The sequence below is a fragment of the Bemisia tabaci genome, chromosome 1, assembly GCF_918797505.1.
Source record: "Bemisia tabaci chromosome 1, PGI_BMITA_v3".
Classification (NCBI taxonomy): domain Eukaryota; kingdom Metazoa; phylum Arthropoda; class Insecta; order Hemiptera; family Aleyrodidae; genus Bemisia; species Bemisia tabaci.
Genome location: NC_092793.1, coordinates 35868113 through 35882584, shown reverse-complemented (window position 1 = coordinate 35882584; position 14472 = coordinate 35868113). Strand labels below are relative to the sequence as shown.

The window sequence follows — 14472 nt, the reverse complement described above, 5'->3', positions numbered from 1 at the left end:
TTATTTATACTATTTATACGAGGTTGTTTAACCGCGAGGATTTTTCTCAACTCGGTCTCGGCTCCGCAACTTTCATCTACCATGCAAAGGTCGTCGTCGATGTCACGATGACTCCAAGGAACAGTGCTAACACCGTCTTCTAAAATACAACGTTTATCGTCTAAGCCGGAGAGGGTTCTTTTTGTACTTTCAAATGAGTATAGTTGATGTCTCCGCGCCCCGATCCTGCGCATCGGGGCGCTCATTCTCGATTCAGGGTCCTTTAATACTGTGAGAAAATTGACAAAGTTTAGCGATCTTACCACTGCTGTTGATATTCCTTTTGCCCTTTTCTCTGTTTCCCCGTTGCTGAAACGATATGCATACATTTTAGGTCGCAGCGCGACAAACTCAGCAATGGGTATTCCCCCGTTTCATCCTTAAAACTACCCATTACTTTACGGTTTGTCGCGCTGCGACATTGATGACCTTCTGGGAAATTGGAGGTGTCGTACAAGCGTAGGTCTGACATCATATCATCGTAGACGTTCGGTGTAGTCAACTCGTAAATGAACGAATCCGTATCCATATAAAGAAGTTGAACTTGGTCGGGATTGTACTTCTTAAGCATGTGATTATAGTGGAATTGATACATGTGTACTTTACTCCGATCTAAGATTGAAAAACCAACAATCATTGGTCTGTCTATGACGACCTCTGTTCTCCGTAAATGGATTGCTACCAACTCTTCGTCGAAAATCGTGCGATCTACGAAATCGACCCGTGAGATGGCTTTCAGTATCTGTCTGCTGTTTGTACCCAATTTAATATTCTTTCGCTTCAACGGGTTCTCGATAAATTTTCCGTAGCAAGCGTTGCTGCACAGTTTCAGGAGCGTTTGGTGGAACGGATTCGTAGCGTCCCGTCTCAACCGGGCGTTCAGCTCGATGAAGGGTGCCAAGAAAGGAGCCTGACGGAATTTGATGGCCCGGTTGACGCTCAGGAGTTTTAATCCTTGACCGAGCGCTTCTTTCAACATTACATAGTGGATAACATAGTTGTTTTTATTAGCTAGAGTCGTCAATAGTTTCGCTGATTTCCCCGCTCCCGATGGTGGTATTTCGTTCTTGCACAAGAACGGAAGGTCCTTGTGCAGGTCGTGGAGGTGTTCTGGATATTCAATATCTACATCGAGTATGTACCCGAAAGGAGCGTCGTCGGGATGGTTGATTACACTTTTCGCCAGAGTTAGCAACTCTTCTCCTTCCGGGACCCAAGTGTAGTTATCGTAGGGCAGATGTTTTCTCATGGTATGGGCATAGAGTGCCGTCACATCTAAGTATTGTATATAACTCACTGGTTTTTTAGGATCAAACTGATCCGGTATCAAAGGATTGTTTGCGAGAGCGTGCCGTTTCACCACCTGTGTTATCCCGCCTCGGATCGAGCTCATAATCATGAATACCATATCCATATCATTGAAGAGTTGGATTTTCGCTTTAGTTATTTTTAAGAAGGCATCGAAAGCGAAACCGGGTAGCGTTAAGTAGTTGGCACAGTCCAAACCATAGTTTTTCATTCCAAAGAGTCGGAACTCGTCGAACACATCGCTGAGGAGGCACACATCGAGTCGCAAGTAGAAATCTGAATACTCGCCGAGATTACGGAAATTGAAAGTTTGCCAAACTTGGAGAAACCTTTGGTATTCCTGTTCGGAGATGTCCGTTTGAGTCAGGGTGTTGAAGAAAGCCTCTCGCGGTGGTGGACGCGTCTCGTTCAGCTTGGCCGGATTGTCAACGTAATCGTACGGGAACGGAGCTTTCCGACAAACCATACCGAACTCATTGTCTGTGCGAGTGAGCTTCCTCGTGCGAACGAAAGATTCGCGCGGGATCGTCTGAACCAGTTTATCCAACGACGCGGGGAGGAAACGGAACGAGTCGATGAACTTGATCGAACACCTGTTTCCCAGATGGACCGTCATGCTGATGTAATTTTCCTCCGTGTGTGGTATTATTTCGACGCTATGAGGATACTTGTTCAGAGCCAGCACTCCCTCGTGGAAATCGTACCTACTTCCATTGTGCAGGACGACTCTAACACATTTCTCATGTCGGAAAATAAGATTGCAATTTGAACATAGCGCCTTTCAATAATTGGACCCTGTTTTCCCTCCCGCTCTTTTTTGATGGTCATGACCTTTACGATACCTGGTTGTGAGAAATCCACCTCGCAATGTCCACACCTATTTTCCGCTTCAAATGAGGCCCGATCTTCATGTGTCATTATTATTTTTCCCTCTTTGTCATTGTAGCTCTTACTGATTCTTCCTACCAGAGTGATTATATCATCCAGAAATTTGATATGTGCCTCTTCACCACGGTACATTTTCGGTTCCGTCATTTTAAATTCGGGATCCTCCTTGACGAGCAGGTAAGCGTAAGAATCTCCGGTTGGAGGTTCGTGATGAAAAATGTTTTCAACCTGCTTTGACAAGCAGTCTCGACTTGAACTATCGGTACTTTAGTCTCAAACAAATTTCTTATGTGACTTGCAGATTCTTCATGTTTTTCTCTTTTATGGTATGAGATCTTGCACGTGTCACAATATTCTTGATTCTCATCGTTGTTGTCATCAGTAGGTGATGAGGTGTCCTTCATGGTGGACATCTTTTCAATATGTTCGGGAGATTGCTCATGATTCTCTCCCTCCGCATAAAACTCATCACAAAGATCACAATGGATGAGCGCGCTGTGTTCCTGTTTAATATACGTTTCATCGTTGATACCCTCCTCCTTCTTAATTTGTTCCGCACACTGTTCGTGCTTTTCACCTTGTTTATAAAATTCATCACAAATATCACATTGGATGAAAGTTTCAACAATCTGTTGTGTTTGCCCACATAGCACAGAATCTTATGTCAATACTGATACATATTGTTGGATGTTGACATGATATCATCAACACTAATGCAGTATGATTGTCGGTTAAAAGGTATACCGCGTCAGCATGAATATAACACTGATACCTTCAATATATCAAACAACAGTATTGAGTCAATGCTGACGAGGTAAAAAAAAAATAACACGAAAAGAAATTAACACGAAAAAATGAAAAAAAAATGTAGGAAGAAAAAGAAGCCTAAGAAAACACGGTGTTAATCAAAGTTATGATGAAAGTCGAGCCGCGCACTGATGCTATGCATGCTATAACAGCCTTAACAGGCGTGATTTTAACCCGGAACACCATCAGCTCCTTGTGGCTCAATGGCAGAATACTGGGCTAGGAATTCCGCGGTTCGGGTTCAAATCCACCTGAGGACGTCCGGGTATTTTACGCTACTAAACGTCGCAGGACATCAAGTAAGTGGTTTATAATATTCAATACTTGTATACTTGTGTAATTCATGTTTCAAATGTAATACATGTGTAGTACTATGAAAATGACGGTCATCGTCTGAACTTTCATATCTACTTGACAGAGTACGCTGAGTGTACAGACGTGTCAGTGTTAAGGTAGTAACGCATACATATTGTCGGTGTCCTGCAGCGTTCTGATGACCTTGTCATAACCCTGATTTTCATATGAAATCAACCTTTTCGGCCAATACTGTAACAATATTTTGACAGCTCCAAATCAGTAACTAATAAATACTGGCATAGTCTTGATATAATATTAAATCAGGATACATCAGCATTTTATAAATACTGACACTACTGACGTGTCAGTACTATTGTAGTATTATATCAATATTCTGTGCTATGTGGAAGTTCTTGAGCAGCCATGATAAAGATACTATTTTAAGCTCTACGTTTTCCGAGTCGGTAAGAAAAGGTAATCTACACAAGCTTAATGTTTGCTAGATTCTGCTCATTAAGAAAATTTCACAGCGAACAACTGATACTATTTTAAGCTCGGGGTTTTCTGAGTTTGTCACCACAGAAAATCTACACTATCTTTACGTTTGCCAGATTCTGTTCACTGAGAAAATTTCAGAGCGAACAACTGATACTACTTTAAGCTCCAAGTTTTCTGAGTTTGTCACATCAGAAAATCTACACTAGCTTTACGTTTGCTAGATTCTGTTCATTGAGAAAATTTCAGAGCGAACAAGTGATACTATTTTAAGCTCTAAGTTTTCTGAGTTTGTCACAACAGAAAATCTATACTATCTTTACGTTTGCTAGATTCTGTTCATTGAAAAGATTTCAGAGTGAACAAGTGAAAACTATTTTAAACTCGAGGTTTTCGAATGTCATCAAAACCTAGACCGATGAACTTTCGCTCGGAGACAAATTTACACTTTTCATAACCGAGTGAAAAGAAACTGTAAAGTCATAATTTACCTCAGGGTAAATATAGTAGTAGTATTCGTTCACCACCAAACTCGGTTACACTCGGAGAAAGTGTGTAGTCATGATTTAGATCAAAGTTAATATAGTAGTATTTCTTAATCACCAGATTCGGTTACACTCGGACAAACTGTGTCGTCGTAATTTAAATCAAAGTAAATATAGTAGTATTTGCTAATCACCAGACTCGATTACACTCGGACAAACTGTGTAGTCATAATTTGTAGTAGTAATATAAAACTACGCTTTCATACAAGTGGGAAAAATTAACAATTCTAAACAGGGAACGTATAAATAGTGTCGAGGAAGTGTGATCGATCATTTAAAAACAAGAATTCGTCAAGTATGGACGCTCCAACCCTCAAATCACAATCGATTAGAGCGATGAACACCTTGGACACGGTATATGAGGCTCTCTCTTTCAAGATTCCAGGAATACGAGCAGAGCTTTTGAACAAGTTTGCCAGACTCCTTTTTCCTGACAAGTTGTTCCACCATCTTAAACTCAGCTCAATAGACACCTCCGATCCCGTCGGGTGTTATGGGTTAGTTGAGATAACGGAAAGATTTTGCCATCTCCTAGAACGTGTCGCAGACGAGCATGAAATAATGTACTTCTTAAAGCAGGGGTACAAGAAAGTAGACGAACGGGACTGGAAGATATGCAGACTTTTGAGTGCGATTCGCATAGTATTATACACCAGAGAGAGGAGAGCGGCTCTCTATAGTAAAGATTTCGTATAAATAGTATGCATTCTCTTCTCAGTATCGCAAGGAAAAAATCATGATTGATAAAATATTTCTCATCACCATCATCATTGCTGTTGTTGGAGTGAATTCCACAACGGTAGCGGAAAACTTATCCGAAGCAAACATCAAAATGTGCCCGGTCTGTCCGGAAATCAAATGCGCACCCTCTACCTTGACGGACGTTCTTCTATTCATCTTGAGTTTACTGGCGCTTATTTGCTCCGCTCCGTACCTGTACTCTAAGTACATATCATCCGACTGCAAGTTCCGTTTCATCAGGATGGCCCGGAAAAATAACAATCGGAAAGTTGATGATATAAGTGTTCATTTAAAGTTCGGAGAAGGAGAAGGAATCGATGTTTGTGGTTGACAACCCTCACGTTTTTAGAACGCGCACGTTTTCTGAACGTGTACGTTTTCTAAACGCGTTTGCGTTTGCGTTTGCGTTTTCTGAACGCGTTTGCGTTTGCGTTTTCTGAACGCGTTTGCGTTTTCTAAACGCGAACTGTTTTAAACTGTAACTTTAACTGTAAATATCCAAGAAAAAAAAAATAATAAAATTTTTTGATTCATGAAACTGAATATTAGTCCAGGCAAACAAGGAAAAGAGCCTGCAAAAATCCCGGGTAGCAATAATTTCACCGATTTCTATGTAATTTTTGACGCTGAATCCGAATTTCAACTTTGCGCCATTAAATTCGGACCGGAAAGTTGCCAAATTTGACAAAAATGGCCTAAAATCGGACTTTTTTCCGGATTATGGCCTGTAACTTGCCAAAAATTGATCTGACGATAAAATTAGTTATTTTCAGAAATAAAGCTCGTTAAATTTCCTATAAAAAGTTCCAATACACTTTTTTGCTCAAGGCAAAATCAAGCGCGCTGGCGGGCTCCGAACTTTGTGAAATGTGCGAAAATTGCGCATACTGTAATGTGTCGGATTATCCTTATTATTTACATCAATTCATTTCACTAAGTGTAAATTTTATCATCTTCACTTAATTTGTCCAGAAATTACTCGTCGGACGATTAAAACAGGAGACATCGGGCAAAAACCGCGAAAAACACAATTTTTGCTCATTTTTCAAAGTTCGGAGCCTGCCAGCGCGCTTGATTTTGCATTGAGCAAAGAAAAGTATTGGAACTTTTTTATAGGAAATTTAACGAGCTTTATTTCTGAAAATAACTAATTTTATCGTCAGATCAATTTTTAGGAAGTTACAGGTCATAATCCGGAAAAAAGGCCGATTTTAGGCCATTTTTGCCAACTTTGGCAACTTTCCGGTCCGAATTTATGGCGCAAAGTTGAAATTCGAATTCAGCGTCAAAATTACGTAGGAATCACTGAAAGCATAACTACCCGGGATTTTTGCAAAAACCGCGAAAAAACGCAATTTTCGTTCATTTTTCAAAGTTTGGTGCCCGCCAGCGCGCTTAATTTTGCCTTGAGCAAGAAAGTGTATAGAAACTTTTTTATGGAAATTTAACTAACTTTTTTTTTAAACAACCAAATTGTCGTCACATCAATTTTGGACGAGTCACAGGCCATAACCCGCAAAAAACCAAATTTTCGCACATTTTACAAAGTTCGGAGCCCACCAGCGCGCTTGATTTTGCCTTGAGCAAAAAAGTGTATAAGAATTTTTTTATAGGAAATTTAACGAGCTTTATTTCTGAAAATAACTAATTTTATCGTCAGATCAATTTTTGGCAAGTTACAGGCCAAAATCCGGAAAAAAGTCCGATTTTAGGCCATTTTTGCCAAATTTGGCAATTTTCCGGTCCGTATTTAATGGCGCAAAGTTGACTTCGGATTCAGCGTCAATAATACATAGAAATCGATGAAAACGTTGCTACCCGGGATTTTTGCAGGCTATAACCCTTTTCGTGGCTTATTTGCCTGGACTATATTGCAATATCCAATCCCAGTCGCAAGGTTCCGATACGCATTTCCAAGCGCTAAAAAATGAAAATTACCGAATCAGACCCTAATCTCCAGTCTCCGATACCAGGCCCATACTGTAAAATACGGTCTTTCGAAGCCGAAAATTTTTACAAGTCAGAAATCTCGGAAACGAAAAGTCGTATTAAAATTCGGTCAGTACAGTTTTCCGATCTTCGAAAGTGGAAAAGAATCGTATCGATCCGCAACGGATCGGAGGAGGGTGATTTTCCGAAAATTTTTCAATTTCCCGAATCAGACCCTACTCTACAGTATCCGATACCAGGCCCATACTGTAAGATACGGTCTTCCGAAACCGAAAATTTTTACAAGTCCGAAAATCCGAAATTTTTTGCACAATCTGGCAACACTGTATCGAAAAATTAACTAATTTCTCGCCCCATCTGGCAACACTGTAAAATGCGATGTTGCAAAATTTCACCAATAAATAAACCATTTATTTAAGTGCACCGTCCGGCAACGCTGCTGCGCCATCTTGAAAAATACACCATTGCATAAACCGCAGATTGAAGGGGCTACATTGCACGATTGCATAACCCGATTATTGAAGGGGCAACATGCAATACTTTTACTTTACAGCGTTGTCATATTGAATAATTATCCATATACAACACTGTAATTTAATTCGTATTTTTCTGCACCATCATGCAACGCTGTACGATTTTTATTGGATTTTTTACCTGGTCAAGTCCTCATTTTCATACTACTATCCTTTCTTAACTAACGTAACTTGCTTACGTCGGCTTCCACTTGTATTTCTGTTGAAATTTTGTAAAACCATGCTTCTTGTTTTTCAAGAGAAAAACACAGTAAAATAATGCATAATCAAACACTTACTTGAAATATGACAACGTTGCCAAGGATATAAGTAATGCTACTAGAGAGACGAGGTATCCTGTTTCATAAATTCCGATCACTTGTAGTCGCACCTGAAATCAATATACATTCTTACTCTTTTTAATTTGAAGGCTGAGTTTACTTCAGTGTTAGTAAATTTTAGTTTCCTTCCTCACCAGCTATTTTGAATTCCCCTACCGTCCCCCACCTTCCCTCATCGTCCTCCATCTTCCCCACCTTCCCCCATCTTCCTCCATATTCCCCCACCTTCACCCACTTTCACCCACCTTCCTCCACCTCACAATCCTTCTCAATAATTCCTCCCTGAGAGCGGAAAATACCTGTCAAACAAGGGATCTGCATAGAGTTTTCCAGCCTCTTTTGGCTACATTGAACTATTTTACGCTATTTTTGGCCATTTCTGGCGATGTTCGATTATTTTGGGGTGTATTAGGCTGACGGCGCTATTGTAGAATCAGTTTATGACGTCATTAGGCACCCTTCAAATATTGAAAGTAAACAAATGATTATTTCAATACATTATTTTTTAAAGCTAATGCAGCTCTAAGAACTGTACCTAGCCCGGCGTCCCTTGCTCGGGTTGCTTGGATGCATGAAAACATTAAATAGATTTCAATGAATGAAGTTTTTCTTCTTCTCGTTTTCCAAAGCACAGCTTTTCGACAACTCCCGAGTAGAGCCTCAAGGATTGCTTGCTTCTGTTGCAAGCTGGCTCTCATTTAGAAGTTTGTAAGTAGGTGGATTAGAGTTAATCGAGAAGACCGAAAGCTTCGAACATACCTACAGCACTTTTATTAATAATCACCAGCACGAGACAAGCGGAATAGGCTTCATAACAGAATGTTGCAAGCTGGCTTTTATTCAGAGGCTTGTAGGAATCCGAGTTAATCGTGAAGACCGAAAGCTACATACACACAACACTTTTATTATTAATCACCAATATGAGAAATGAGGAATAGGCTTCATTACGGAAGCAACATGGAGGATAGCTGCAGCAAGGAGGAGGGCCCTACCAGGTGCTCATTGATCTACAGGGTGTCCGGAGTTAGCGCACTTAACTTTCGGAATCGCTTTTTCGGCTCAAAATATGACTTTTTTTTTTCCTATACACATATAACCGAAAACGCTTCATAAAGTGAGCTATGCGCTTCCAAAGTTGCCATTTTTTCCTTTCAAATTGATGTAAATCCTCGTCATTTTTTCCATAAGTGGCTGAAACTTGGTATAGGAGGGTACCTACTTTTTAGCACTCTATTAATTTTTTGTGTTTTCAAGGACGCACGTCTTCGAAAAAGACCCCTTTATTCTTGCCAAGTTTGAAAGGAATCGTTCCGACAGTTTTTTTGTAAAGTGTTGTTGAAATCACGGTACAGAAGCTTTATATGTATAAAGCTCCTGAAAGTTAAGTACACTAACTCCCGGACACCCTGTATATGCAATGATGCAGCTATTGGTAAAGCTATTCCATTCAATGTTGAGAGGGGGCAGGGTGGCACATTTTATGAAAAATAAAACCTTGAAATTTCAGAAATTTATGAAAGATATTGAAAAATACCGGTTCCTTTTTACGTATCGCAAAGTGTAAATTTGTGACTTTCTTTTTTGTGTGCGTTTTAGTGCGGGTTGCATACTGTAACACTTGAACAATACGAAATATATCACAGCCTCGTGAAATTTCATGAAATAAGTCACTGTAAATTCTAATCTTTCGTTGAAGGGGTAAAATACACCATTGCGTAACATACAAGTTGAAGGGGTAAAATACACCATGACATAACCTATAAGTCGAAGGGGTAAAATACACCATTGCATAACCCGCAGATTGAAGGGGCTACATGCAATACCTCGTATCATTTGAATTGTATAACCTGGAAAATGAAGGGGTAACGTACAATACTTTTACAACGTTGCCTTATTTTACAATACCCGCCACACAACACTGTCGCACTGTAATTCGTATTTTCTCTATGTAAAAAAAAAAACAGCATTGTAAAGGAGCATTTGTTATGATCCCGGGCTATCCGCGATGAACTTTTACGTTTTTCTGAAATCCTTGATCCAAACAAGTGAATAAGGGTCCTAAGACTATTCAGCGACCCACGAACCAACAGATATTCCACGTCGAACATTGGTCATCTGGCGATAGATCCACTAAGTAGCGCAGGGTGGTAGCGAAGCTTCAGACTTTCCTTGAGTCAGTACGATCAATAAAAACTCGTATACACACATAGGATACGCACGCGACTTAGGTAAAAGTCGAATTTTCTGGAAAACGAATAGTTATATCAAAATTCAGTCTTTACAGTTTTCCGATCTTCGATAGTGTGAAAAAAATCGCATCAGTCCGGGGCGGATCGGAGGAGGGAAATTCTCCGAAGATATTCTCCAGCGCGGGATATAGAAGTATCATTTAATTTCCGGAATGAGACCCTATTCTCCAGTCTCCGATACCAGACCCATCCCGGAGGAGATGGTCTTTTGTTGCCGAAATTTTACAAGTCCGAAATTCAGAATTTTCGCACAATCTGACAACAATGTATATTCTCCAGCGCGGGACTCAGATAAATTCTTTAATTTACCGAATTAGACCTTACACCGCTATCACACGCTGAATGTGGGAGCTGAATGTGGCTTGAATGTGGAAGTCATTGGCCTGATGCCTGAATTTTGGGCGTGACGCGCAAAATTCAGCAACGATTCTCAGCAATCATCGGACCAATTTTGAATTTATCTGAACTATTCGAGTGGATTTGATACACATCTGGATGAAGATAACTCGAATTTGCTTTTCAGCCGTTGGGCGATGATTGTTGACTTCCACATTCAGGTGCTAAATTCAGCGTCTGATCGCGGTATTTCACTCCAGTCTCTGATATCAGACTCCTGGAGGATATGGTCTATTGATGCCGAACATTTTACAAGTACGAAAATCCGAATTTTTTGCACAATCCGACAAAAATGTGAGGAAAAATTATTTGCGTCATAAACGTATACATACAACCTGTCAATAGTAAAAGTTAAGCGTAAACTACCAATCCCATTTGGACAGCTTTATGCAATAAGGAACTAGGGTCAAATTTTCGATTCTTTTTTTTTTAATGATGAATTCCGTATCAGGAGGGTATTTACTTACTATTGAAAATCAAAGATGGCGGATGTGGCCTAAAATGCTATCTCGGCTCCTGTTCGATCGATCTTGCTGATTTTTGGTTCGAGGGGGTATTTTTGGACGGGAAACTCAAATTCCTAGCCGAATTTCGAAAATTTGAAATTTTTTCTAATATTGATGATGAGCTTGTGCAGTAATTTTTGATCTTTGCATTTTTTGAAGTATTTACTACTAATAAGCCACAAGAATTTTCGCCGATATTTTTCGAATTTCAATCCACGAAAAACAAGTTTGAGGTTGCGTCTTCTGAGCTCCCTTTAAACGCGCGTGTCTCCGAGGAATGAAAGAACCCCTGAGTAAGGTCATTTTCGGCCACATCCACCATCTTGGATTTTCAAATTTTTAAAATTAGAACAAAAATTCGAGTTTCCCGTCCCTAGATACTCCCTGGTACCAAGATTCACCACGATAGATCGAGCACGAGCTGGGACAGCATTTCAGGCCACATCCACTATCTTTGATTCTCGAATTTTCGAAATTTGACCAGAAATTCGAGTTTCCCCTCGAAAAATACCTCCTGGTACCAAAAATCAGGACAGATCGAACAGGAGCCAAGATAGCATTTTAGGCCACATCCGCCATCTTAAATTTTCAAATTTTTAAAATTTGGCAAGAAATTCGAGTTTCTCGTCCATAAATATCCCCTGGTACCAAAAATCAGTGAGATCGATCGAACAGGAGCCGAGATAGCATTTTAGGCCACATCCGCCATCTTGGATTTTCGAATTGTTGAAATTAACGTCCTCCAAGTTTCAAATCTCCTGCTTGATTAGGTAAAATATGAGAAGAGGAGGAGGGGATTTTTCGAGCACCCAGTAATATTTAAGTGCTGTACATACAAAACACCAATTAAAATATGAAATTGACGTATTTCTGTCAAACGGAACTAAGCGCCATGGAAAAGCATTGCAAGTATAGGACAGAACGAGCCCGACGCCCGATTCCGACGCCAATCCAAACCCCCCTCTACATTTCTCCCCCTGCTATGGCGCTTAGTTCCATTTTACAGAAATACGTCCAAATTAATAGATGAAAAGAATATATTTAACAGTTATTAGCAATAGAGAAGGAGAGGTAGGAGGGTGCATTTTTAGGGACTTCGGAGGGTCGGTGAGTTCAGAAATTACAGATACTTCCAAAAAATTCACGTTTTTAAAATTACAGGACCGTACAGGACCACTGAGCGGCCGGTCGGCGCTCAGTGGGGCTCTAAAATAGTGCTACGGAGCTGTAATTTTAAAAACGTGAATTTTTTGGAACTATCTGTAATTTCTGAACTCAGCAACCCTCAAGAGTCCCTGATAATGCATTTTGCTCGGTTTGAACATTCAATCTGATTTAACAATAGTCAAATCCGAATTTTTTGCGCGCGAAAATCGGTCGGCGCGCGTTGAGCGGAAACTTCAATCGATCATAACTCCGGCACCGTTCGGTTTTCCAGCTTAAATGACCACTCGTTAGATGCGGAAAAAGAAGAACCATTTAAAAAACTGGTTTCGGTTCAAATACAAAATTGTGCTCTTTCAGTTTGGTGCGTTTAAAAGAAATTGTTTTTCTTCAAAAACTGAAAAGCACATAAGTTAAGTTTAAAATGTAATTTTGGGATTTTGACCTTTAGAATCTTAGAGTATGTAATTTTAGACGATTTTTCGTCCAAACCGAACCTCAATATCTTGTTTCGTTCGAAAGATATCGAGGTTCACAGGTTTTGACTTCCACCCCCCTAGCGCCCCCCCTCCCCAAATTTTTTGGGGGTCTGAAAATTTGGGGAAAGAAGCGCTCCAGTATTAGTAACTGATAGACAAAGTTTGAATAAGTTTTAGTGGGGGGGGGGGCGGAAAATGTCGTTTTTGCATACGGCTCTTTGGTAAGTAGGGCACTGGTTCTTCGAGTGGTTAGGAATAGAATACAAAGTTACGATTTGTTGCGCCGTTTATTTGTCGCATTTTTACTCCCATAATTCATTTCATCAACATTTTTCAACGATCCCATGTAGCATTTGAAATTCAACATTAAGGTGATTCGATGAATGTCATATTTTGTGTCAGAACGGCGTGCGATATATCGCATCAATTGGTTCTATTTTTTCAGCTACTCGTCATTTTTCTCCAATTTTGAGATCGCAATTATTCTGTTGTCAGGAGACTAAAGCACTCACTTACCAATTATAACAAAGAAATTCGACGTAGTAAAGGCGTGGTTTTTTTAGAGAGTAAACATCGCATTCGATACTGATATCGAAACTGCACTCGAATGCGATGTTTACTCTCTAAAAAAACCACGTCTTTATCACGTTGAATTTCTTTGTTAAAATTGGTAAGTGAGTGCTTTAGTCTCCTGACAACAGAATTGCGATCTCAAAATTGGAGAAAAATGACGAGTACCTGAAAAAATGGAACCAACTGATGCGATACATCGCATGCCGTTCTGACACAAAATATGGCGTCCATCGAATCACCTTAAGAAAGGAAACAGGAAATATTATAATATCATTAGATTAATTTACTGGTCAAATAAACATTAGACAATGATTAGGTAATCGCTAAATCCCAATATTTAGCAGTTTTTATTACTCAATTATTAACTAATCATTCTTAAACATTTTTTCAATGAAACAGTAGGTAAATTCTAAAGTATGTTATTACTGAAAGAGGAATTAATATTGAACTGATGATTATTCGTTGCTTACCTAATGAAGAAGTACCTAATACTCGTATTAAGATATTTTCTTACCTATAGATAAAATAAAATTTGAATAACGATTACTTATTTATTATTTACTGAGGAGGTACTTAATCCCACAATCGGAAGCATAGATTGTATTTCCCTTAAGATAAGAGGTGAATAAAGTGATGGAGTAACGAACTAACGTTTAAGTCCTCTGTGTCGACACACGTGGTGTAGTTGGACCAAGGCTTGTTAGAGGAGGGGTGTCTAAACCACGTTCCATTTTCATCACAGTCTTTATGGGCGCTTCCTGCAACAAAAACTTGATTTACTATTAAATCTATTCAGAAATTTCATTTTTTCTAGATGACAGTGTTGACTGTTGAGAAAATCTACAGCTTCAAAAACTATTGTGAGAATAATATAAAAATCCGATAGCATAGAGGAATACCTATGCGAGAAGGGGAAGATCGAAGCCAGAGGATGGATAGGGAAGTGACTGTAAGTAATCATAAATGCGTGGTCCTCCTGAGGGGGAGGGGGCGAACCCCTGAAAACCCTAGCGCGAGAAAAATTGTGTAATAGTCTCATCAAAGTCAAAGAATACGCACCATTCCCACCAAAATTGACGCTCTTAAGTCCAATAACCTATTAATCCTGGCAAATAAAAAAAAGATCCTGCAAAAATCCCGGGTGGCATTGTTGACTAGTATTCCATTTAAATTTTGACGCTG

General features: G+C 39.7%; 1 protein-coding gene across 24 annotated transcripts in view; it reads right to left on the bottom strand.

The window, feature by feature from the left end:
* Positions 1 to 14472, bottom strand: part of LOC109038096 (calcitonin gene-related peptide type 1 receptor) — a 506731-nt gene that overhangs the window by 105020 nt on the left and 387239 nt on the right. For 22 of the 24 annotated variants that reach the window (XR_011899882.1, XR_011899881.1, XM_072300421.1 and 19 more), the window contains 2 exons: positions 13942 to 14060; positions 7882 to 7973 (listed from right to left, as the gene is read on the bottom strand). Coding sequence is in view for 22 of the 24 variants with exons in the window: in XM_072300421.1 (XP_072156522.1) it covers positions 7882 to 7973; positions 13942 to 14060 (211 nt within the window). In the remaining 2 variants the exon portion in view is untranslated. The remainder of the gene's footprint in view (positions 1 to 7881; positions 7974 to 13941; positions 14061 to 14472) is intronic. The other 2 variants (XM_072300427.1, XM_072300432.1) reach the window with 1 other exon arrangement.